The sequence below is a fragment of the Rhipicephalus microplus genome, chromosome 5 (genome assembly GCF_043290135.1).
Source record: "Rhipicephalus microplus isolate Deutch F79 chromosome 5, USDA_Rmic, whole genome shotgun sequence".
Taxonomy (NCBI): domain Eukaryota; kingdom Metazoa; phylum Arthropoda; class Arachnida; order Ixodida; family Ixodidae; genus Rhipicephalus; species Rhipicephalus microplus.
In genome coordinates, this window is record NC_134704.1 from 10,905,001 (window position 1) to 10,931,927 (window position 26,927).

Here is a 26,927-nt window from a genome sequence, read left to right on the forward strand (position 1 = left end):
TTATTGGAAGGTTGCGCATGTGACAAATGACGTGCACTGAGTCAGAATGTGTATGTGTGACGGAACATACGATCTGATTTTCGCTTTGAGACATTCGCTGCTTTATCTGTGAACGAAGCATGGTCTGGGTGTCTCTGTCATTCACCGAACAAACTAGGGTGATGGCGGCCACTTGATCTTCACGAATACTCTAATTGGCAGCAACCAACATCTAAAGACTGACTGTGAATTATATAATAACACATGAACAAAGAAATGGCATAAATAGAGCCTAAATTAGCGACCGAAACAACGATGATAGAAAGAGATGCTATTTTCTACGTTGCCCGGTGATTCCCGTATGATTACCATTAACGCTGAATATTTATGTGCAGATGCTAATGATAGTGCGCGTAATAGCCAGACACCGTTACTAAATTGGTCTTTATAGAATATTTGAAAACTCCGTCAAATTCTCTGTAATCTGTAAATAAATTCGATCGCGTGGACAGGAACACGTTTCCTAGCATGTTCATGAAAACACGCAAAAACTAGCACATAATGAATGTCATACCTTGATTCGGGAACAAGTATAAAAGATGCAGAAATCAGCACATCAGTGTAAGAACAGTAATGATTGATGCAGCATAATACTATGGGAATAATTACGTAAACATTTATGGCAGCTTCGTACTACTAGTGCCGGATCGAAAAATGAAGACTGCATGCTCGGTGGCATTTCATGTTTCTGTTAATTTTCGGTAACTTTCTTTTCTTTCTTGTATCTCTTTTTTTGTATCGGTTTCTTTCTATTCCTTAAGCTCTCTATGTCTTTATCTTTCTGTTTCATTGCTTATTTCTTTTTCACGTGGTTGTTTTTTTTTTTTTTAAACGCAACTGCTATGCATGGTAGCGAAGTTTGCCCGATTTCTGAGGCTCATACCCACTTGAGCAGTTTCCTGGTGACACCACGAAAAACTACGGCAAGCTACGACAGCTGCCCTGTTAACGAAAACTGTCATGAGCAGAAATCTGCTAACAGTTATATTTTGTACTTACACAATTGCAAATGACGTGAGACAGCCTTTAATGATCACTTAGTTTCCACGAAAAAAAAACACACCTGCAAATCTTTCCATGTAAGACCTGGTTTTCAACGTATATGACTCTTAATGTCGAAAGAGGCACGTCAACTCTCTTTGGGGGTTATTATACTCTCTTCACAGAGTTGTGTGACCAAAAGAGTCAGTGTGCCTTTTAAGGGAGTCCTTTACGTGCCACGTGAGGACTACCAGAAAGGAGTCACATATACTCCGTTTTTTAAGAGTTAATCTGGATTTATTGATCACGCAGTTAACGTAAAACATCACAAAAGTTTGTTAACATAAACATGTCAGAACCACTTTTCTCGTTAATGTATTATGGCTAGCAAGAAAACATGTACGACACTACCATTTTACTTTCAGAGACAAGATATTTCTTGGCTGAATTCCAATCTAAGGGCGTTGTGAGCACTCAATATGGATGGTACGCGTGTTCCCTCTTTCCTGTCTTGCAGCTGCGGCACGAAACTAATAACTAACGAGGACTGTTGAAAAAGGCACCCCCCCCTCTCCCACCCACTCAAACTAGGCCAAGGCATTTTCTCGCGGAATCGCGGAATTAATTTCCCAACAGAAGTTATTACAGAGCATTCTGGCTTTGAGTCGTGCATTGTCAAGTGATTGCAGACATGACGCTCACGTACTCCTGCCATGTAATTGCGTAAACAAACGCACATTGGTGATACTCGGCACATGCAACCAAATCCCGAAGTGGCATTTTGTTTTTGTCGTTAGTACACTGACTAGAATTAGCGGTTCCTGTATTTTGGGCGTACGCTTTATTTTCGCGCAAATTCGTCGTCGTGTCAACGCTAAAGAACTATAAAAACATAGTATGCATTCACATCACGGGACGATGTGTCCGGATCATTATTTTTTTGTCTGTAGTAGGCACCGCATAAAAAGAAGCCATCTATGAAAGAAATATAGCCGGTTATCAACCAGCTTTTAGAAGGCGCATCACGTATACTATGCATGCTTGAAGATGGTGCGAAAAACGGAAAGGGAAGAGGAAGCAAATAGAGAACAAAAGAAATCTGAGGACACTTCACGTAGGATCTGAACAAGAACAAGTCACACGCACGAAATCAGCTGAGCAGATGGGATTTCAAAGTTGTGCTTAAAGAAAGCTGATTAAAGCTTCATCGGCTTCTAATTGTGTGGAGGAGCAATGTTTGCAACACAAAACTTTACTGAGCATTTAGTAAAAAAATGGTGAAGCTTCCACTAAGCACTAATCCACGCAAGCCTTGAAACATTCAAACTTAACGAGTCTGAAGACTAATGTAGTTGTTTCTATGGGTTGATTGTAGATCTTCGCGTGGTGATGAGGGCTGCTTCTAGATTGATTCTAGGTGACCTTAGGTGTTACGATGTTGTAGCTAAGCTAAACCAGGTGCTATCACATTAGAGCCAAGTACTAAGACGTTGCAGCCAATTACTCTGACGCTTTATTTAGGTGCAGTAGCCAGCCAAATTGTTTGACTGAGAATAATCATAAGCAGGAATGAGAGAGACATCAATTGATTACAAGAAGTTGTCTTCATTGAACAAAACCATCTTTGTCATCGCATTTATCTTAGTCATCATCAGAGAAGTCTCCTCCAACCTCGGCTCTTGGGAACTCTTCGGGCTCGTCCCTGACATGAAAGACTTCAGTCATGGTTTCATCTTTAGTGCCTAGCGTTTACCGCCGTCGGTCATCTTTCGAAGTGTCGGTTTGTGTTGCATCACTAAGCGACTGTATTTATATGTAAACCTTTCATATAAACTGGTGTACAAACAAATGTATTAGTCAACCATAGGTGGCTCTACAGATAAAGAATACAGTTTTTTTTAGTCTATTCAGCCATGTCTTTGTACGTTTGCCTGTCACATCACTTTCATATGCGTGTAGCTAGTTTCCAGGTCCTTATATGTTTTGTTCCTTTAAAAAATAAATTAGTTTTGTATTAAGTGCTCGTCTGTCTCTTTCTTGCACTGTTTTTTGTGCGCGCTTAAAAGGTTTTATTATGAATTTCGAAACAATTTTCTACGCATCATTTTTCAGTGTGTGGATCATACGCTACATAATACATCAGGCCGTCGTGCATTACTGAACACGTGGGCACACGTACGCATTGTCTAGGCACAAATGTTTCTAAAATGTCGCGCTGGCTTTTTTTTTTTTGTCGACACTAGTCAATTTACGACAATACCGTGTTTCAGTGTTATTTACGCATCACCCTATATGGTTTAGTTCGAGCTCTGTGTTCGAAAATGCTACGTAGTGAAGCGAAAGGAAAGGCGTCTTAAATAAGGTGCCAAGCTGTCGCCTATTGAAGCCCTGGATACTGAAAACAGCATCTACAGATGCTCGAGACGTGTCCACAAAATCGCACAACGACCCCGCCAAGTTGCAGCCGTGAAGAATATTTAGTCAAGTGAACATCTCCTTCGACGTTCTGGCTTGGCAAACGTGTGCCGTATGTCTACTAGGAGGGCACGCGTTTTAGCCATGATAATGACAGGGCAGTTGCTTTTGAGCTTCATTTAACAGCGGAGCTGCTTATGGGCCAACCAATAGTTCACGCAAAGCACACAGGAAACTATCGCGATGATAAACCGGCACGTGCTATCTTCGTCATTTTTTTTCATCTGCTGCTTCGCTTCCGGAACACGTGCACCGAATGGTTTGGCGTGTAACGCAATAACTCTGGTAGACAAGAAAATTAGTACACAAGAAGAGCAAGAGAAGGCGGTATAAATAAGGAGAAACGGATGAATAGATAGCAAAAAGAGCAGACAAAAAAAAAACAAGGGAGACTAGGAAAGATAGAGACAATAAAAACAGATGCAAGAAAGTGATAGAAAAAAGATATAGCAATACAGAATTAGAGCGAAATGAGGAAAGTGGGAGAAAGAAAGAGTAAGCTAGAAATAAAGAGAGAGAAAGAGAGAGAGAAGAGAAAAAAAGACAAAGAAAGATGCAAGGAGTGATCAAGGAAGAGAAATAGAAAAAAAGGAAATAGAAATAAGCACACGCAAAATAGTAAAGAAAAAACCTGAAAAGAAACAAAGAAAGAAAGAAAGAAAGAAAGAAACAAGGAAAAAAAGAAAGAAAGAAAGAAAGGAACAAGGAAGGAAGGAAGGAAAGAAAGATAGTGAAGAAAAAACCTGAAAAGAAAGAAAGAAAGAAAGAAAGAAAGAAAGAAAGAAAGAAAGAAAAACAGGACTGACCACTCAGCTCCGCACTTTTTTCGAATTTAGCACCGGTAGTGTGAAGCTGTCCTAATTTTACTTTTTTTCCAGTTTTGCCTCTCTTGGCTGAACCACGATCAACTTTTCACCCCTTGTTTATTCACAGTGGCAGCGGCCGACATTAAGCGACGACAGAGAAAACGGGTAAGAAAAAAAAACGGTGGAGGAGAGAAATGAAATAAAGGAAGCGAGGTTTGCAGGGGGGGTGCTGTCCTGTTCTGTTGCCGGAGATCGATAATTTGTCGTCCTAATGACTTGAGACTCGCGTTTGTTTCCTTTCTGGGTGCTCACTGTGACCCTTAAACAGAAAAAAATGGCAGTCGAAAAAAAAGGGAAACTATTCCGAGATAAGAGCAAGCATCGTTATTGGGGTGAGTGCTTTTTGGAAGCACCCCCCCTCCCCCTCGTCTAGTTTTTCGGCGGCCATTCTCAATCCCGTTTTCTCGTCAGTGTCTGTTTCATTTTTCGATGAATAACATATGAAGTTAAGTGTTATGACTCGCTTCTCATATATACCCCAAACGCGATGTAGCGATGAAGGCCCGTCAGAAATTACGGAGGACTTGCCTGTTGCAGCCGCCACGTGTAGCTGCTTCCCTTATCTGCATCGAAAAAAAAAAAGCTTGCGGCTTATCTTTAAACATTTGTATTTGAACGCTTGTTTTGCGCGAGTTTTCTTCCTGGTAAAATAGTTTTTCTATCTAGGCCTAACTTAGCGTGCTCTATGAAAAAATTGCGATAAATACTTTAGGAATTACAGTTGTGAAGCTGCTAATTATTGGCGTGAGGGAATAATTGCAAAGCGTAACTTCCTTTTGCTATTCCTGCCGAACAAAAACATTTCTTATCAAAAAAAGTGGGGGAGAGATATGCATGAAAATATTTGAACATTATGCACGAAGACATCCATTTTTCAAATACGAACGAAACTGACGAGTTGGAATTTCATTTCAATGACTTCACTGCAAATTCGATTCGCTGAGGCCCCGAAAAGTTTCGGGCAAGTGAATTAATGCTTCATGACATAAAATATCTGGAAATGGCAACAAAATTCGCAACATGCAGTTTGTATTCTTTATCAAATATTCCTAAACGTGGGGTGTTGCTCGATCCAGCGTTTCGTCGAGTAATCCTGTCTTCCTGAAGACAGCAACTCAGTAGTGCCTTACATAAGAGTTCAGCTCTTTTTTTCACGTTGACTCCAGCAACAACGGGTGTTCAAGAACAATATTCTTTTCAAGTTTTAATTTCCTTTGAACTTTTGCCTTGTTCGTGTCTATACCTATGTACAGTACTCACGGTTTGAAACACGGCAATTTAAAGCTAAGTAACACGCATACAATGCTTTCCGCCATCTTAGTTTTAACCGTATTGACGAAATTTCAACCTGAATGCATAGATAAAGGCGCACATTATCTTAGGAGGCCAGATTAGTCGCGTACACGATGTGGTTATCTTGAGCAACTGGGCACACTAGTGATTAAATATAGAATTCAATTTCTAGCTTCAGTCTGTGCACATGGGTACTGTACATCATGCTGCAGCATCAGCCTTAACTACACCCACTGGAGGGCAAATACCGTATTTCGCCAATCAACCCTGTCTTGTGCTTGCTAGCGACCACTCTATGCCCGCAAACTTCTCAATCTCACCTGCCCAGCAAATTTTCTTCCCCCCTTTCGAGTTATCTATGAACGTTCCCTAAAGAAAAACTATGTGGCTTACTTAGTACCAAACAGTATATTTTACAAACAAACTGAGTATGTTGGTTGAAGTTGGGGGACCAGGCTAACATTTCATGCTCGAACAGTAGGAGTTCATTGAAGACGATTTGGGCAACGGAGCAATGAAAGTGAGACCTTCTTGATGACGTATCACTCCTTTATTTCAGCTAGCAACAACAGTTTAAATAAAACTAGTACAAATGATGGTTTATCTTGCAGCCTCGACAAATTTGTGAGTGGTACGCAATAATAAAGCTACGTATCTAAAAAGATAGCTCTTGGAATGTCAGCCAAGACTACTTATCTACGATTGTGCTGCCCTGAACGAGCTAATGAACGTTTGATGAGCACGATAGGCATATCGACGCCTCCCTGCTCTTAGACACTAGGTTTCACTCGCATGTTTTTTTTTCCTCCTTCTGGTACGTTCATTCACATGGCATACTTCTGTGTTAATTTTTGTTCTCTACTGTGCATTAAGAACTGATATCGAACCGTGGCGATGGTTATCCGATAACATCATCGCCGGATAATATCGCTATAGCTCACAGAATGCACACTATGTGATTTTTCCCGTCTTGCTTGAAGCAGGTGTATGAGAGATTTAGAAAAAGACAATTTGTTTAAATAGCAATGAATAACGCACAAGAAAATGTTTACAGAAAATTTACGCTAAAACTGCTATGCCCAAGGTTCGCCATGCTTGATACCTAGAAAATTATCATAAGTAGTCATGAACCGGCACATGCCCTTTGCATCATCTTATTCCTCTTTGTCTTCTTTTGATTCACTTGCAGAACTCAGTCTGCCGATAACTCCGGCGTGGGATGCAATATAACTCTGATGGGCCGGAAAACAAGTTAAGAAAAGAAGAAACACATAGAGAGAAAGGAATTACAGGAGATGGTAAAAAATAGGAAGACAGAAATATTTGGTATAAAGAAATTCTCGAGGAGGTGATGTTCGAATCAGCGAAGGTGGAATCTGAAGGCGAGCGTCATAAACACTAGCCTTCCGGTACGCTCGCAAACCATGACACAGCTTTGTATGGCATAACACAGAAAGGGGGTGGGAAAGGGAACGGGGGTGAGGAGAGATAGTACATTATAACGTAAAAAGAGAAGTGAGAAATGGCCAGAAAGGGGAGAAAAACAGAATGAAAGAAAGATAGAAAAAAAGAAAGGCTGGAAAGAGTGATAAAGGGAAATAAATAGATATAGAGAGAAATGAAGGAATATAAATAAACAAAGATAAAAAGAAAAATACAGTAACCATAGCTATGTATAGTACAGGGATGGGAAAGAGTGGTGCATGAGATGGTGAAAGTGTAGCTAAGACAGGGCCAGCTAGGTGCCCGCCAGCTCTACCGTGACCCAACCTTGCGTGACCTCGTGCAAGATGGGCTAACACTTTTTTTTATTTACCTAAATCACATAATAAATTTCAGCCACCTGACTGCCAGCGTAAAGTCACCAACCCACTTGCTAATTTTAAAAGCTCCATAGCCTCCACAGAACGCCAGCAAATAAGATGCTGTATTTATTAAGGAAGCAAGAAACCTTATAGAGTGCAGCTTTCTCGAATAAAAAGCACTGGAGGTGAATATTCCTCCATGGTATTATGCACGAAAACAGCAAAACAAAACGATTCTCCCAGTAGCACGCCATCGTCTCGCGAAAATCGGCCCGGTATCGCTGGCAGGCTCAAGGGACTTTAGCGGTGGTCTCTGGGAGACTCTTTTGCTTTGTGCTCACCAACACAGCCGCGCTTTACGTATCTCCGCCCATGCTGCGGAAAATTCACTTGCCTTTGTTCACGAACGGAGCCCGAATTAGGCGGCTCTTTGATGATCGTACACCAGCTCGCGTGCTTTTATGTTTTTAGAGCGATGCAAATGTAAAAGAAAAGCTCTTGTGTTGGACTACCTTATACGCAGCTCGGACTTGAGATGAATATGATACCAGGCCAAAAAATATTTCAGCGGTTATTCATCTCATTGCTAGCGTGACTTGACCCACAGTTCTTTGAAGCTGAAACGCTGTCTGTGTGTTGTGAAACAAAGCCATTCTTGCGTTGAGTGGCATCGCCATCGCCGTCAGCGGCGTAACCGATAGACACGGGAAGAAATAGTCAAGAGCGAATGCGATTTGAACTCGGGCCCTCTGCGTGGCAATGGAGTATTCCAGCAAAAAGAACGTTAAGCCTTGAAACTCATTGTGATGTCAAAGAATCGCGTCAACCAACGTAACATAGTGGGTCAGAAGAGTGAAGTAACAACCAGTCATAACAGAATCCTAATTGCTCAACGAGTGTGGTTTATTATGCCTACCACTCCATGCAAAGTGCTCATCCATAATTCTTCACCTCGCTCAGTCACATGCAGCATCAAGAAAGTGCACAGAATACCTTATAAATGTACAGACAATACGTTGCTTATCCGTAGAGAGACAAATAAGGGCGCAACGGGTGCCGTCCTACTTAACGAAAATTATAATTTCTTGAGTAATAGATAACGTGTGGAAAGCCAGAACTTCAACGCTGTTGGCTTTGCTCCTGCACGAAGGTGTGCTCATAATTTCAATTATTTTATAGCGCAATAGTCAGCGATGTTTTTATGGCAGTGAGACCCTCATTTTACCTTATAGTTATTACGTGTAATGGCTGTGAGTTGGTTCAATTGTCTGCATATTTATCAAGAAAGTATAACCATTCAAACAAAACAATCTCTAATGTACTGACCTTTCAGAGTGAAAATAACCAGCACTGATTATAAGTAGAGGCATTTTAGGTTAATATCCAATGCTTGGCAACAATGAATATATTTGAAAACAGCGTCGACTGAACCAAAGTCGATAGATAAATTTGTGTCGACTCAAAACTTAACGCTTAAGAATTCAAAAGGACTGTTGACAACAGATATTGTTGAAAATAAAATTGCACAAAAGGCACGAGCTAGCAACAATGCCACCGACAAACTCCTTCCATTGCATAGACATGTTACTGCTGGCTTGTCCGTAAAGAGATGACCTATATCTTTTATTATAAAACTTAGGGATTGTGGAGACCTGCGGTATTTCTTTGACCTCTGTAGACTCAATTGGTAACTAGAAATATTCGCGTCTGTGATAAATTCAGAGTTTATTGTAACACTATTGCTAGCCTTAGTTGCATACATTGTATAGATTTCAATTGTTTTCTGTCTGACCTCACTTTATTTAGTTATTTACTGCTTTCTTTTGCGCTTGTTTACTGTTTTCTCGAATACAACGTCGACGTTTTCCCAGAGATTTCCGTTATGTACAATGATCCAACTTGTGTAATCATAAAAGCAAGCGTTCGTTCATGTGTTCGTTCTGAACACCACATTACTATACGTGCTAAATACCAATGATGTATTTACAACCTCGCACATAAAATAGTTGAAATGCTCAACATTATAAAGCAGAAATATAACAGTACGAAGTAGATGGTGTTTCTTTTTTCAGAATGCATCGGAGGTAGGTACTCAAACCATATTCGGGCAAATGCAATAAATGTTTGTTTTATGATTCGAAGAAAAGTGATGGATGTGGTTCGTTCCTGCTATAATGTGTGACTCTTAACAATATTGCACATGAAAACTTCAATTGGTATATGCACCAATTCACAGTAAATGCAAGAGGGAGCGTCATTTCATTATTGCGACAGATATAAACATCTCTGTCTTATATACGAAGATGCAACTTACGTAAAGCATTTAATTTTCTTTTCAGCAATACCTACAAAAATAGTGATTCAAACAACGGTGACTAGTAACGGTGCCACACATGTTGTTCCCTACAAAACACTTCAAACTTGATTCTATTTTATTGTATTTTTGTCGCTCATGCCACAAGACTATAGACTATTTCACAGATGGGTTCGAATTTTGCCCCATTGGGCTGTTACCCTTTGTGTTCTGTATCTTTAACAGCTAAACATACAGTATTACGGTAAACGCAGCGCATGAAGATTCATGGGTCGGTGCATATTATGTTTCTTGGCCTGATTAATTTGCGCGGCGATGTACGCGGTACCTTCGTTCTGTGCGATATGCATTCACTATGTGCGATCATCTATTGTTGTGATGCCCCCTTACCCAATGCCTACAACGAGGCCTGCAAAGACTCTTTAAATAAAATATATTAAATATTAAAAAAACAAGAAAACATCAGCTTAACAGCCCAAGATGATGGCGCCCAGATGTCTTATAGAAAATAGTCTATACGAACGTCCAACGTCAAGTTGTACTGTAGAAAAACAATTTGACTGCCACCTTTAACACCCCCTCTTTTATTACGAAACTCTACACTCCCAATAATGGAGTGAATACAAACGATTTTCTGTCATAGCCTTCGTTTGTAGGTTCATCCTTGTGGGTTCACAAACAACTTGGGGAAATGTTAGGGCAATTGGTTGAGCATCTATTTATAGGTGAATATTTTTATAAATGCAAAAGCATTCTGAGTGTCGGGTGCACTCGCGAGCCGTGACGTAACGATGTGCTTATTGGGCAGACATCTGCATTCTGCTTAACTATTTCGTTTCGTGGTCAGCTGCGTGTTGAATCCAACCATTTGCGTCTTGTCCAGCTTGGAAGTGAAACATAACGCTTTGCAGCAGCGGAAAGTTCCTTAGAAGACGACGGCTCCGCTCCATGCATCACATGACGTCAGACACGCCATAACAAATGGTGGCGGTCTGTGGTGGGCGGATATTATAGCCAGTGAATTATACAGCCTATTGTTCTGTCGAATACTTTCGGCCAGTTCATTTTTGTTACATGTGTGGGCATAACAGAGGCACTTCTGTTTTCCTCTGAAAACCGCAAATTAATAAATAGCCATGTCATGGCCGCTTCAAGTTTAGCACGCCTGCTTGCTAAATATATATATATATATATATACAATAAAATCTAACAAACAATGATACCAAGGAAAGCATAGAGGAGGTGCTTAGACTGAATTGTAAGGTAAATGTGAAGAAAGAAAACTGGCCAGAAGAGGTAACTTGCCGTGGGCCGAAACCGAACAGGTTGGGTTCCTGCCCACGGCAAGTTATCTTTTTACCCACTTTTCTTTCTTCACATTTACCTTACAATTCAGTCTTATTACCACCTCCTCTATACTTTCCTTGGCATTATTGTTTGTTAGATTTCGTTAATATTGTGTCACAACACAGGAAAACAAGCCCATATATATATATATATATATATATATATATATATATATATATATATATATATATATATATATATATATATATATATATATATATATATATATATATATATATATATGTAATAGTAGCATGGCACGGTAAGGAAGCACGGAACGAACGAAGAGCCCTACGAACTCACGCCAACGGCCAGCAGCAGCGTGGCGAAAATGAGGTTCTTAACCAAGTCACGCTGGACCACTGCCCCTTACTCTTGCCTAGTTGTAGCCGCAATGTGAATCTTGTATCCCGAACATGCTTTGTGGGCTCACCAAAATTTAGTGTGGTACATTTGCTGACAATTACAGCAGCCTGATCTCGTGTGGCGTCCGATATCAATTTGTGTTGCCGTGATATCCGTTCGAGGATTTCAGTGCGTTTCATACACGATTATGCATGACACATTTTTTAGGCCAATTTACGCTGGAAGCCTGGCCTGTTGTATTCGTTCGCAGAATACGAGTGCTCTAATGTATTCCGCCGCAGACTGCAGACGTTGTTGGTCACTGAATAATGTTGATGGCTTAATGATCCGTTATTATAAAACAACATCAAGTAGTGAAATCAAATGCAAGAATTGTGTATATCGTAATATGTCACACAATCCTTAAGCTCTGGTAGAACACTGAAGATAACCATATGTTGTGCGCGACGTTTTTCGAATCTCTATTATTACAAAGTTTTCTTTTCCAACGCCTCGCATCCGTTCTTCTTGGTACTTGTGCTTGGCAAACGTAGCGTAGCGTGTTTGTCGACAAATGTCAGGTCGTACTACAAGGTGAGCGGATGCATTTAAAGAGTAACTTTTTTTTATACTCGCTACGTATGTTCGCGTTCATTCGTAAGAGAATCATTTTGTCAGTCACTATGCTGGAAATACGCCTATCGTAACGAGTGAGCCAATAGCATTGAGTACTTACGATTGCAAATATTTGATAATGCTGACCATGCGTATGAGAACACCGTATTGGGCTCATGTCAAGATGCGCTTCCTTTACACATGGTTCCTCATTTCATCATTCAAACCTGCAAGCTAACTCTCTTGCATGGACATGTCTGTTTTGACAAGCTTAGCTTTACAGTAAGCAGGTCATGTGGGCGTTGCAAGAGAGAAATTTTTTTATTAGAAACTACAATGAACTTTAACGAAGATAAGTAAAAAAACAAAGAAACAAATGAGAAAAGACGATGATTGCAGTGAAACAAAAGTGACAAACGGTTCCGCATATCCTACCGTAAAAAAGTCGTAAGTCGTGTTTGTGTCTACCGCACCAATCTCTTATGATCATGAGGAAAGCTAAAGGTGAAAAGAAAACATGTGTCGGTATAAGAAAGAACCTTGAAGTGTTACCAAGTATTACTACAGTTTAGTAATACCACCAAGTATTACCACAGTTTTTTTCTTAAATTTCATTAGTATATTCATGTCAAGAATAGCAGGGGCAAAGTGAAATATCAATGTATGCCATAGTTTATGTGATCCGCGAAAGAAAAGACGTGTTTTTGATGGACGGACCTAAATGACGACGTAATACGGGTGTCTTTTCAGAATACAAATGTGACTTACATATTTTTTTACAATTTTCCAAATTTAAGAAATGCTTATCACTATGCCAAAGCTGGACTAAATATTCCGCGCTTATCTATAAAAAAAAGGTACTTTTACCACTGCGTTGTTTGAAATCAGAAAGAAAGAAAATGAATCTGATTTTTTTTTTCAGCATAGCGGAGCTTCGGCTTAAAACGAAGACAGGCGCTATATCAGACAGCAACAATGCTTCGTCCTGGACGGCAACTTGTTGCCACGAATAACTGCGCACGCATTATGCAGGGTCTTTCCCGCTTCACACTAATATTTCTAAGTACTATCTCCATTTGCTTAGCATAAGTATGTTCCAGCAAACTTGCCATTACGAAATAAAAGCTTCGTTAAAAAAAAAAAAACAGGTGCGTCACTGATGGTACACTTGACTAAGGCCGACCGCAGAGCATATAGGTGGCTGCTGCTGTTTTTATAACAACTCAAGTCATAAATTGGTTAACTATTTTAGTACAATTGAGCATATTTCCACATCAGCCTTAACATTTACGAAAAGAAATTGGCTGGTGCGTGTTCTTTATTGTATGAGAGTTCGTGCTAACATCTGCAAAGCAGTTATGTCTATCCATACTCAAATATTTTGGTACTTTCTCAGGCAATTAGTAGACAATATTAGTGTTGATGGGGGGAAAACACATGATACACATACACATTATGCCTCTCACAGCAGACTTTTAAGTTCAATCAACAATGGCTAGAACGCCCCTTATTCCCTCATTTTTTTTTGTACACGTAATAGCAATGACTGAAAGTTAGTCCATCGGCAAGGAAAGTGAGATGTTCACTAGTGTATTGCTAGAATAGTGAGGGGACGCTTAGTGGTATATGGCCTTCCCATTCGGTGAAGACACTCACTCGTGATAGACTTTCTTTAGCGTCCCAGTGCTGTACACATGACTGCCGAGCGACATTGTCTTCAAGCGCTGCAGCACTATTTGGGGCCCTGAAGTACATCAATGTTTCGACACAGCCACTTTCACCGAAATCCACCTGTTGTGAGAGTGACAAGACTCTGCATGGTGGGGTGACTCACCGATCTGCGGAACGTCGTACTGCCTGGCTCCTCGCGGGGACCTGACCGACTGTTGCGCCTTGGACGATCCCGTGTCGCTTGTGTGCGCCACCTCGCCCGGTGCTTCGAGGTTTCCGGCCTTTGACGAGCCTGTGGGGGATGAGGAGCTCTTGGCCAAGGCTGGGCTCGACGAAGGTCCACCTCTGGACTCTCGGCGCTCTAGCAGGCCAGGCCTCCTCCACCACAGAGCCTGGCGCATGGCCGACGATGATGGGCCCATGATGCGGGCCGCCTCGCAACCGCTGCACAGCCACAACAGGGCACCCAGGAGCATCAAGCAGAGACGCATGGCGAGAGTATCCGTTCAGCAAATGACAGCTCACTACCACAGAACACGCGAAAATTCCAGCCGCGACAAGTGGTTTATAGACGACAGGAGTGCGGTTTAACAATAAGTCCGATGCAGATTACTCGGCGCTGAAGAGAGGAACGTCTGTCAAAAACTTCTTTCTACTTGCTTCTGTGCGGTTGCCGGTGAGCTACAGCAGACTGTTTATGTGCTTCAGCACCTGTTGTGTTGGGGCGATCACCCTACGGGACGGCCGAAGGTGAGACAGATCGGTGTGTCTGGTACTTTCGAAGAAAAAGAAAGAAAAGGTCCAGAAAGAAGCGCAGCGGCTACTTCTAGGCAGTGCGCTCAGCCGCAGCGCACCGAAGCAGCAGAGGGTAGCCGAACAGCAGTACCGGTGCAACGAGCATGGTGGTGGTGGCGGGGGGGTGGGTAGTCCCGCGCTCTTCGAATTGTAGGAGGGTCGACGGCGGCACACACACTACTACTCACTGCTGCTGCTCGCGGAGCGACACATGCGGCGTGTGGTCTGTTGCGGCAGCGCGGCTATTTCATTCTGGCTCGCGCCTACACACGGGGCGAGAGAGTGATGGCGCTCCCTACGTCTCTGTGCCCCTTTCTCCCGCGCGAACGCTCCTACGGTCGGAGGGCGGTCGGCCTTTGCGCGCCACTCTTCCCGCGAGCGCCACGCATGCGCGTGCCGCACCACTGACCAATCGGTGTCTCCGGCGCCGATGACGTCCGCGAGCAAAGCAGAGCACGCGGACCCGCCGCCGGGATATTCCCTCTTTTCCCTTTCGACCCTCTTCTGTCTCTGCTCGGAAGCGCACCGAGGGAGGCCAAGGGTGTCTGTGCGTTCATGCCGCAGCGGCACTCCTTAGTCCTGCTGCCGATTTTGTCCGACGCCCTTGGTTCTTTGCTACGCAATGTTTTCATCGTTCACGAGGTGTGTTCTCGGTTTGTCACAACGGGCGTTCTTTTCCTCTATTCGTTTTTATTTTTTTCTGTTTTTTTTTTGCTCCTGCGAGGGTTTACACACCGCGTCCTGGGACATTATACTGCGCGAAAATTCGTGCATTCGAGAAGGAAGCTTTTTTGTTGGACTATTTTCTCTAAAGCATTGACCTTTATGTCTGACTGCTCTATCATTTGCGTGGGCAGTACCGGATATACGTTTCTTTCTTCCCCCATATCAGCCGGTGAAACAAAAGGCTACATACACAAATGCAAGCATGCACGTCGCTTCTGTTTGCGTTACTGATGAATGTAAAATCTGTGACAGTGAACAGCGTAAAAGCATCTCCGCATTGTACTGTGACGGTGACTGTCGCAGCCATTTACTCTATCCGGGAGGCCTGCTTCTTTCCTTTCGTTCTTACTGAAATCCCAGGCGAGAGTTTGCAGTTGAATACAGATGAGACTTTCAAGCTGGCAGGAGACACGCTACATTCGGCGTGCTGCGTCGCAAATGGCTGGTATCCCATAAGGTGTGCGTGCTTTACTTTATTTTCATGTACGTGCCAAGTCAACGTGCTCGTATGTACAGCATGAAGATGGTGCGTTGTAATATTCGCTTAAAAATGTTTGATTCGTCGAAATTGATTAAAATGGCAGCTGTAAGTGGTGTATGCTAACCAGATGAACTGAAAAAAAAAGTGTAACGCGAAAGTTTATTCTTCTTCCTCCTCGTTTTTCATTTCTTTTGCACCACGGGTGCCACTCACTCATATATATAGTTCCGCTGCATTCACATTCTGCAAGCATGGCTGTGTATCTCACACTAAAAAAAAAGTGTCACCCTATGGTAAAGCTACTCGACTTCGGAGCACGGGAGCCTCATTTCAAACTCAGCACCAGCATGAAAACCCGTTTTTTTTATTATTTTTAAATGACATTTTCAGTCTTATACATTAGTCAATCGAAAATTTGGAGCTGTCCCAGGCTAACTAAAAAAATGTATTTTGTGCTTAAGAGTGTGGCAGCTTGGGCTAGTTGGTATGACATGACGATAGTTATAGCGCGAGACAGAACGACGACACAGAGACAAGAAGAACACGAAGGACGCGAGCGCAAAGCTCGTGTTTTTCGTGTCTTTTTGTCTCTGTGTCGTCGTTCTGTCTCGCGCTATAACTATCGTTGTGCTTAGTGCTCACTCAGGATCAAACTCACAAACCTTTTTCTCTACCGGATGCACCCGGACACATACTCAACAGAATATTACTCACTCTGACTCACTCGATCAGGCTGAGACTCACGTCCCGGTCTGAGTCTGCACGAGTCTGAGCGAGTCAATATATAGATGAGTTTGCCGAACCGTGGTTCTAAGTGGCAAGATGATATGGGGATGGACAGTTTTTCCGCAATGAAATAGCCGATGAAACCTGTTTCGTGTTTAAATTACACCAGTTTAGTGTGAGTGAGAGAGGTTCAGGAAAGGAAAAAAAAAAACGCCACTTCTGCAGTCCTAACTTGAATCTTGGTTTAGCACCACATTTTAGTCATTGTTATTCAAATGATGAAACATTTTTGAGGTAGTTTTTTCTACAAAATAAAACACCACATCTATAAAGACCAAAGTATACAATAACATTCATGAAGACTAACTGACAATTATGCCAAGGACAGTTCTAATAGTATGTAATAAGGCAATTCTTCAAGAGAAAATAAGAGTCCAGCCAAAACAGAACAGCAGGAGAGGGCAAGAGCGAAAACGTGACCAGGCACTGAGAGAAAGAAGAAGAAAAGGCTTATGTTGATATAAGCTGGTGTGCCGAATTGGCTGAGTAAAACAAAAGAGGAAGCACATCACTAGAAAGAAAAAAATGAATGCTTTGAAAGGATAACGGGGGAGCAAATACTTTGCTAAATCGCGGTTTTAAAAAGTGAAAACCTTCAAAAATGATAAATTCACGTTGGTGATAAAAGTTTAGAAAGTTTTTTTTAGGATTATATCCACCTGGTTTTCGTCATGTAGCTACCCTGTCGATCAGTTAAAAAGCCCCCTTTAAAATGTTTGTTCCTATTAGCTGGACTGTATTATTTTCTAAATGCGGTAAAACAATATTTTATATATTTCAAAGACTAGGAGTTTCAAGTTTGTACAGTTGTGACTCGCCGTAGTTGAAACCTATATACTGTATTAAAATTTTGCTGAGTCAATCTTTTCATCGTGTCCTGTTGATAGGGCTTAATCCCATGTTAAAAGGCTGTTATCTTTCACCAGACAACTGTTTTAAGGGTGAAGCTGTTCTTATTAGAGACTTTCATGTGCGGAATCCATGGTAATGCTGGTTGATGTCATAAACAGGTGTGTGCCCTCTATTAGCAACTGGTCCACTAAAACTGAAGGCAACAGTTAGCCTAACAAAAGGTATGTTGCAGCCTATTAGAAAACTCATATAATAATAAACGCGTATGTGCCACTGAAATTGGGCGATTCCCACAAAACACAACATCCACTGAAAGAGGAAGAAGTCAACAGCCAGCCCAAGTGGTCTGCGCGTTACCTTATTTGCACCTCTGTCACGGGATACTTTGTTGTTATAAAAGGTGGTGGCTAGAGTACCACATCAAAGCCTAACAAGGAGCAGTGAGACAATTACCAACCTGAAAGACTTGCAAAACCTAGAAAAAACTGATAAAGAGAAGGCCATCAGCTTTAATGCTTAATCAATGTTGGGAAGCGACGTTGGTTAACTTTCTCTTCTTTTATATTGTTAACATTCTAGCATGAATGCAATGTTTGATCTGGTGAAGATGAAAGTAGATTTTATATTATGCAGGTTATCTCTTTTGTTGCATTTATCTGTACGTTGCATTGAGTCCGCTTGCGAGTCTCACATCTTGGTCGATAACAAGTCGTTTTGTGAACAACATATTGAGAATTCGATTTACGTTTTCATTCATTAACTTGTTCACCCAGCAGAACAGCACAAAGAACGAATATTCCTATTACCAGAGTGTCCGTACGTAACAGAGGGTATCCTCAGGATTATGACTCATCGCTTCACAGTTATAAAATACTTTTCTTGGTATACTCAGGCTGAACACATTAGCAGGTACCTTCACCCTATATTTACAATGTCAGTTGGTTATTTCCGTCTCCCGGTGGACATAAAAATCTTGAAAGTTGTACCAGTACATATATCGGGGGTGATACGTCTGTCCCATTCAACTATCGGGCTATTTTTTTTAACGAGAACTATTTGTGAAATGCTCGAACACATTTCTTAAATTTAAGTATTATGTAGGAGAAAACTACCTCATCTATGTTTCTTAACATGGGCTCAAAAGTGAGCTATCTACCAGACCAATATAAAGTTTGCGTAATCATCTCAGACTTCTCAAAGGCCTTCCGCCACGTGTTTCACTCAAAAGTGATCACTAAACTCATAGAAAACTAGGCAATGGTCCAATAGTTGAATGAATTAGTTCTTATGGTTACCAATTTGTGCACTATCATGGGCATAATTGCAACACCGTTAAAGTTCTTTCTCGCCCGATTCTTGTTTCTTTTATTCAACATTGTTAAAACAGTAAACATCAAAATTAGATTGTTTACAGATGACTGCGTGATTCACAGTGGAATCAGATATTGGTGATCAAGTTGCCCTTAAGAATCCTCTAAACATCGTAGCCCAGTGGTGTTCAGACTGGCAGATGGTTATTAATTTGAAAAAAAAAATGATCGTGATGAACATGCATCGGCAGAAAGAAAAAAACGCCAGGCCTGCGCGAAACACGCTGCACACTCCCAGCGAAAGCTCGAAGAGCGGCCTTTGAGAGCCTATTCTAAACACTTTGTGGGTAACTGCTGCCACTTGTTGGGTATTATTATTATTATTATTATTATTATTATTATTATTATTATTATTATTATTATTATTATTATTATTATTATTATTATTATTATTATTATTATTATTATTATTATTTGCCATGCACTCAAATCACAAAGATATTGTTCGAAGAAAGAAATGTTACACACAACATGTGAAACATGTAACCAAGATTACCCGTTAGCTCCGCCACGATGGTATAGTGGCTAAGGTACTCGGCTGCTGACCCGCAGGTCACAGGATGGAATCCCGGTTGTTCCGGCTGCATTTTCGATGGAGGCAAAAATGCTGTAGGCCCGTGTGTTCAGATTTGGGTGCATGTCAAAGAACCCCAGATGGTGGAAATGTTCAGAGCGCCCCTATGGCGTCTCTCATAATGAAATGGTAATTTTGGGACGTTATATCCCACATAAATATAACTCAATCAAGATTACCCAATAATAATGATCAACAAGAGCGATGATGTTAATCTGACTTAGTATCTTTCCTTCTTTTAAAGCGGCACTGGTTGAATTAATCTGCCACTACTTTTCCACAACATGGTTGAAGAAACAGAATCAATGACCGAAGATTTTCATGAAAACTGAGAACTAAGAATACTAAGAACAAGATAAGTGTGGCTGTAAATCATTAATCTCCTTCAGTCACGAATGAGGATAAACTGTCAAAAACGCGTGAAATTCGCGTCGCATAATTCCAAGGCACTCAGCATTGCATTCCAAGAAAGAAAATGAAGGAATGTGTCGTTTTGTATGAGTTTCAGTATTGAAAGTTAATTAGCGTGCAACTATTTATTTTACTATCCTGCCACCAGTCAGGTTCAGTATTTGCATACAAAGAATCAAATATTTGAACCGAAATGCATGCAGATTTTGTTTATTTGTTCTATTTATTGCCAGCGCAGAAAAAAAAAAAACTTTTTACGTTAGGCCTGAAAGGCGGCACGTCGAGTCGAACAGGGTAGTGTCTCCAGCAAAGTCATAATCTGAAGCAATGTGCAGCAAAATAAAATTATATGATTAATATTTATCCACTTGGGAAGCCTGCTGGAATGTGCACACCGGCGTTGAGTCATTTTGAAGAAACATGCATCACGTGACGTGCCTTCGAAGTTCGCGCACACAATTGTGTATGCCGGGACTGAAGGGATATACAAGCATGGGTAGGCAGAAGCAGAAAAAAAGTGATTTTGGTGTCGTAAATCAAGGCAAGCTAAAGGTAGAAGTACACACGCCATGTTAGATTAAAGAGTCAGATTAAACAGCCCACCTATTTTTTACAGCATGCCGCTTGTGCCGAAGGCGCTCTGGCACAAGTGAAGTATTTCTTGCGAACCGCATGTGCCTTGAAAATTTTATTTGTTGTGACCTTTTTCTACATTTTAAAGCGAAACCTCTTTGTAAGAATAAATAAATTTAGGCTTTAACATTTTATAATTGTTCGGCTTTTGTGTTCCAAAACTATCACATCACTCTGAGAGACGCCGTAGGGGAGGGCTGCGGCAATTTCGCCCATCTCTGGTTCTTTTCAAGTGCACCTAAATAAAAGCACATGGGCCACTGGAATTCCTGCAACAATCAAAAATGTGATCGCCGGAATTCGATCTGGTGACCTTCAAATCAGCAGACGTGCACCATAACCACCAGACCATCATAATTGGTTTAGTCAATTCAGGTCCAAAAACTGTTCTGTGAAGACTTCGCGTATGTTACTAAAACGATCGTTGATTGATTATCCGAATATGAGATTCTCAGTTCCGCTCTGAAGTTTCCCCGCATGAACATCAGAGTCTCGTAGTGGATTTGAATTTGTTTTCATGTGTGTGTTTTGGTCCCATTGACCCAAGAAAATTACTCGTTACTCAAATAATACATTCAATAAAATGGCAATGCACGTTATATTTACCGATTAGGAATTGCGTCTAAATCATCACAGCTACGACATTATTCTGACGGCACTATGACAAGCTATGACGATCTATGACGTCAGAGCAAGACAATGTGGGAATGTCAAAGCGCCTTCGTTGCTTTCATTTCTTTCTTTGTTTGTCTTTTCGTTTACCAAGTGTTTTCGCGTGGCAAAAGTTATGCATTTAGCTTCACGATAAGGCAATTTACTGATGCGAGAAAAAAAACTTGTTTGTTTTTTATTTAGTGCCCCTTTAAGAACTCTCATCAACGTGGAGTGCACAACCACAGGACTCAGCGTGAATGACGAAAGTTCTACGCCGGGAAAAGGTCAGTGTTGAAGCATGCTCCCCTAGAAGGTCATTTAAACGCACACTTGTTTGACATATGTAGCTGTGGCCTCATGACAGTGGGACGTCTTAAAGCATAATTGAGAAGTTAACGACTTTTTTTGTCGTTCGCTTCATTTGCACGTGGGCTCCATTTTTACTTCGTTCGCCACTCCGTCCTTTGTCCTTCGTATAAGTGCTCATTGTAGTATACATCATTAACAGGCTAATTCGCTCCACCAATAACTCGCAAAACTGCAACCTCAACGATGCCTAAACAGGCTTTTGAACGCCTCTGACATACGTGGGAACACTTCACTTGACTTTCACGAAACAAGCGGGACAGCTGCCACTGCATGCGCTCGTGACAGTAGCTTGACAAACTTTTTTTTACATTACTCAAATTATGATCACTCTTAGCCATATTCAAGTGCTTCCAAGCTTTCACGGGAAAGTGCTTCCTTTTATTTTCGACTTTATAACGCTGTCTTTCATGCCGCAACAAGGATAAGGACTATACAAACTTCTGTTTTGAAACGTAACATCCACTTTCATAAAATTTACTATGAATGTGCGTTTTTGGGGCAGAAAGGTGGGAGTTGTTAGAAGAAAAGGGTGCCTGCCTTTGCGCTTTTTGAAAACGTGACCTGTCAAACCAAGTGACAGATCTGTCAAAATATTTGACAACTTGATAGTTTTAGAATGAATGAATAAACCTTATTTAGAGTCCGACAGTTTCCTTCGGGTGAAGCAGGAGAAGAAGGGATTAATTCCTGTCTTTTCCCGGCCTATGTCATTATAAAAACGCTTTATAAATAAAAAGCATGAATGTACAGTTTGGCCTTCAGAACTGCGGTAGAGTGGTAGTAGCAGTAGTGTAATAGAGTTTGCACGAATTGAGAAAGTAACAGCTTTCGAAACAGCTTAATTGGTCCTGTTTGATCTAATCCGCATTTGTGCGACGACTTTTCTTGTTTGCCTTTTCCTTTCGTCGTTGCTATAAATTACGTTAATAGGGTCCCTTATCTGCGAACGCCTGTGCGGATTCTTTCATAATAAAGCTAATGAACCCTAAACACGAGAAAATCAACTTTTTTCCGATTATCATTTCTATGTTTGCACTATATTGTCAGCTCACCACTCCCTACTTCTTCGAACGTGGAGGCATTATTTATTTACTTTGGTCTGAATGGCGAAAAATAAACGTGGACTCTTAATTCGCGCACCACAGACAATGTAGGACTAATGAGTCGATGATCCAGCTGATAAGCTATAACAGAAAGCGACAATGATTGAGTTCATAATCGCAAAGGAAGAAAATCAAAGAAAGGAGCACTGGGGGTTAGTCCTTCGTGTTTTCCTTTCGTATGTCTGCAGTCATATCGAGGCTTACGATGTGAACGTTTTTTTTTTTTCCCACAATGTGCGCTTACTTACGCGTAAGCCTCGTCTGAAAGTTACGTGGGACTTCTGTTGCTGTTGTCACTGCACGTTTGTTTGTGCACTTCTGTGCATGCAGAGTCTCTTGTTTTCAGTGAGGAAACATCTCAGAGATTGAGTTTCAGAGTGCGAGATGCATTAGTACACGTTTCTGATACAAGTGCACTTTGTAAACCTATTGGATATATAGAGATTGTGCATAGCCCTAACTAAAGCACTAGCCTGAGCCAAGATCCGTCTCCATTGTGCACTTTTTCGTCCCACTGCACCAAATCGAGTGGTAATTGATTTGTTGATATGATAGATTGATCGATTGGTTGATTGATTAATTTTGCACTAGCGCAAACATTATGAAAGAAGTCTTAGAAGTGTCTTCTTCAGCTTTTGGTATACGATTCGCAGTTATACCAGTTATACCAGTTTATTTTTTCATGTACCCAGTCGTGATGTGATACTCCTTGGAAGGGGTCTTTAAGAAAGAAAAATGAAGTAAAATTAGTGGTGTGCAAATATTTGAGATTTTTGAACAACGAACCAAATAAATGTCTATTCTATTCACTACTTGAATCGAGGAGTAAGTAATGTCGAATATTTTTTGAATAGTTTCCAAATAAACAGCACCGATGGGAGAACCCCAAAAGAACAAAACTTTTGAACACCTACGGGAATTTCCCTTTTTTATCAATTATCAATGTACATGCAGCCCAAGCTCTGATGAGGTTGCTGGTGCTATTTTTATTAATGGAGCAACACGTTTTACCTGGTTTCACCCAAAAACTCTACTTTTAATCAGATTTTATTATGCTGCAGTGGCAAGGCATTAACTAGTTTCTGTTTTAAATGCGAAGCACTTCTTAGCGAACTTCGGCTACTTTGAGCGTATCTATCTATCTATCTATCTATCTATCTATCTATCTATCTATCTATCTATCTATCTATCTATCTATCTATCTATCTATCTATCTATCTATCTATCTATCTATCTATCTATCTATCTATCTATCTATCTATCTATCTATCTATCTATCTATCTATCTATCTATCTGTCTGTCTGTCTGTCTGTCTGTCTGTCTGTCTGTCTGTCTGTCTGTCTGTCTGTCTGTCTGTCTGTCTGTCTGTCTGTCTGTCTGTCTGTCTATCTATCTATCTATCTATCTATCTATCTATCTATCTATCTATCTATCTATCTATCTATCTATCTATCTAGCCGCTTACGTTCGGGTGCTCCCGTGGTCACCCCCTTAACTTGGCGTGAACCAAAATTAGCATGAGAGGGTAAAATGGTTTGACGAGTATGACGCACTGGTGAACACATGAATAATGTCCCAATCCCGTCGCGTACGTCGTCAAACACGTCCCACTAGACAGTGGCACATACTCACGGGTGGGTATTTGTCACGGGTATGTGGGTATGTGTCACAGGTGATTGACACTCATGTTCTACCCAGGAACGACGAGAACGAACATGGGCAAATAGGAAGGGGGGCATAAAAATGAGAGAGAGAGAGGAAAGATAAGAGAAAGTGAGAGAAAAAAGGATTGCCAATTTCCCCAGCGTAGAGTAGCAAACCGGGCATGTGCCTGGTTAATCTCCCTGCCTTGTCTCTTGTTGTTCATTTCTGCCGCCCCCCACATTGGCAATTTTAACATGCGAGTGTTAAGAAAAACCCGACACCGGTAGCGTTGACGCGACGAATGCAAAGAATAAATGTCGGGGTCCCAGCTGGAATCAAACCCAAGCATTCTGCGCGGCAACGGAGCATTCTACCACAGAGCTACGCCAAGTCTTGGAACTACTTTTCAAATGGACGCTAATCTTCGTGAAACGTCAATAGCGGTTGCAGTGCTGCCTAGCCAATTTTATAAACATTACATAAGTACTCCTTTGATACAGCCATCACGTCGGGTTAACGTCAGTTGTGGTTAGTTGTCTTGCGCTGAAGTTGATTTATGTAGCAGTGTCCGGGGCCAGCATCCTCGCGAGCATCAGCGCTTCATGTGAGCTTCTGGTGTTGCTAATACGCATGTTTCAGTTGGCATCGTTGCGCAAGCGCAAACAACTGGTTATACAAACATCTGCAACTGTTCAACATATTCTCGTGTGGCAGCATTTGTACATATATTTAGCGTCATTTCATGACGTGTCGCTTAATAAAAAAATCTGCAAAACACTCACCTTTCCTCCACATGCTTCGCATAACGTCGATTCCCAGGTACGTGGGATCTACCAAATTTTTCTTTTTCTTCTGACCGCCAAGGCATTTTGCTTTATGAATGACAAGAGAAGCAAGAGTGTTGTTTTCTTAAATTGCTCTTGCACATAGAGCTTTCAACACTGATGTGTATGCTTTCGGCGTCATGGTGCATGTTGTGATGACACGTTTGTGTTTTTCATCTTATTTTTATCTCATGAATTAAGCTTTGTCTGTAGTTGGGTTGTTCGGTTCAAAAGTGTTCAGCTCAATCTTTTCGAAATACTGGTGACAATGGACTACTGCATCCGATGCCGTATACTACATAACTGAGGTATTTTGAGCTGTTCAAAAGTAACCGTTTTTTTTTATCTCTTTGCTGAAAAGAGTTGCACGTTCTGATACTCAAATGATATCCTGTAGAGTTTAAGAGCAGCTTTGATAACGCTTGTCTTAGTATCCTAAAACTATTCAAATGATATTTGTTTTATACATACTGAATTCAATTCTGACATTCACTATTTGCTCCCTACAATGAAATGAACACTGAATTTCACCGGTTTCAGTGCACAGCTGTTTTTTTTTTGTTTGTTCACGCCGCCTAAATGCCACTGCGCGAGAATAGCATTTGGTAGCAAAGTAATGTCATTCATTCAATATCCGTTTTATTCAATAAGGATTACGATTTTTGAGTGCTACTAGGGAGTACGTACATGAAAATTGCAGGAGAAATAATAATATTTTATAACTGGTGACAACCGAATCATTGATCTGTGCGTTGATGAGGTACTACTGTTCTTCCTTCATTTCCTTCTTTCTTTTTTTACTTACTTACTTACTTAGTTTCTTTCTTTCATTCTTCTTTTTTCTTTCTTCTTGCCGGGAAATGGTCCATCATTCACGTGCTTGGCATGGCAACATCACTTGCTACCGGCGAAAGCGACGTTCGTGCGTTCGTAAAGAGGCAACAGTGAAGTGTGGCATCGCTAAATCACAATACATATGTATAAGAGAGCAGGTTTTGATATCAGAATTGGGCACCTCACTCTACAGGCTTAACCCGATCCAGAGAGCATCAAGTACTGGAAAACGGCGCATAAAAACACGCCGGGGACTGGCGCATCTTCAAAGGGCGCATTTTTGTACGCTCGACATAGTCGTGTTCTTCGCGTACGATGGCGTTACTGTAATCTGTGAGCTACAAAAGCTTCGCCTAAAATCCACTACCTTGTGATGGAAGCGCAAGGACGGTTACAATTTGGTATTGCAATTATTCTTGCAACCGAAAAAGTTAAGAGGTGTCGCATGGCGATCAGCCGAATAGCGGGTCGCAATCGCTATTTCAACACGATAATGTTTTTTGCCGGGATCCACCAAAACTTACTGACGTTATTTTCTTCACACAAAAGAGACGTCGGTAAAATACACGGGAACATATGACAAAGAAAAAACTGAACAAAATGTTTGCTTGGTTTGGCTGACCTGGGAGTCCACAATTCTTCGGATCACGACGATATAGCCAATGGGCTATGTTGTAGTTGTAGGCGCACGAGGCTTTACAAGCGTGTCGTAGGTCTAGCACATTTCCCTCTAAAAGAGCACTTGGCTGCCTGGGGTAGTGTCACTTTTCAGGAGCGGTGAATCGGAGTGCATCCTGAAACTAACGAGCGACGTCAGAGAGGGCTTCGGTAGTTCCACATTACATTAGGAGATGCTATGCTCGGGCCAATGCGGCATACGCGCCCAGACATTAGGTTCGGTGACAACGTAGTGACGTGCCTTGCCTTTCGCGTCGTGTTAGCCTGACGCATCGTCTCCAGAGTAGTGCAGCTCCCACGTACACTAACAGTGTTTTCTTAGACCGACTGTTTCACGTTTGTCAGCGCCGACTAATCCAACTGCTGCAGTAAGCGCACAGAAAGGAAATAACGTCGAGGGGTGAATGTCGCACCGTAAGTGCTTTTGTTCATTGAGAGACA

At 41.4% G+C, this 26,927-nt stretch overlaps 1 protein-coding gene and 1 long non-coding RNA gene across 2 annotated transcripts in view; one reads left to right on the forward strand and one right to left on the reverse strand.

Annotated features, from left to right (window-relative positions):
• The window catches only part of jeb (low-density lipoprotein receptor domain-containing jelly belly protein), a 190,209-nt gene extending 175,513 nt beyond the window's left edge, over positions 1 to 14,696 (reverse strand). Inside the window, exon 1 of the mRNA XM_075894845.1 lies at positions 13,915 to 14,696. Coding sequence (XP_075750960.1) covers positions 13,915 to 14,242 — 328 coding nt within the window. The 5' untranslated portion in view covers positions 14,243 to 14,696. The remainder of the gene's footprint in view (positions 1 to 13,914) is intronic.
• The window catches only part of LOC142817660 (uncharacterized), a 502,639-nt gene that overhangs the window by 356,088 nt on the left and 119,624 nt on the right, over positions 1 to 26,927 (forward strand). The window contains exon 4 of the long non-coding RNA XR_012895285.1: positions 21,235 to 21,317. This is a non-coding gene — a long non-coding RNA (uncharacterized LOC142817660). The remainder of the gene's footprint in view (positions 1 to 21,234; positions 21,318 to 26,927) is intronic.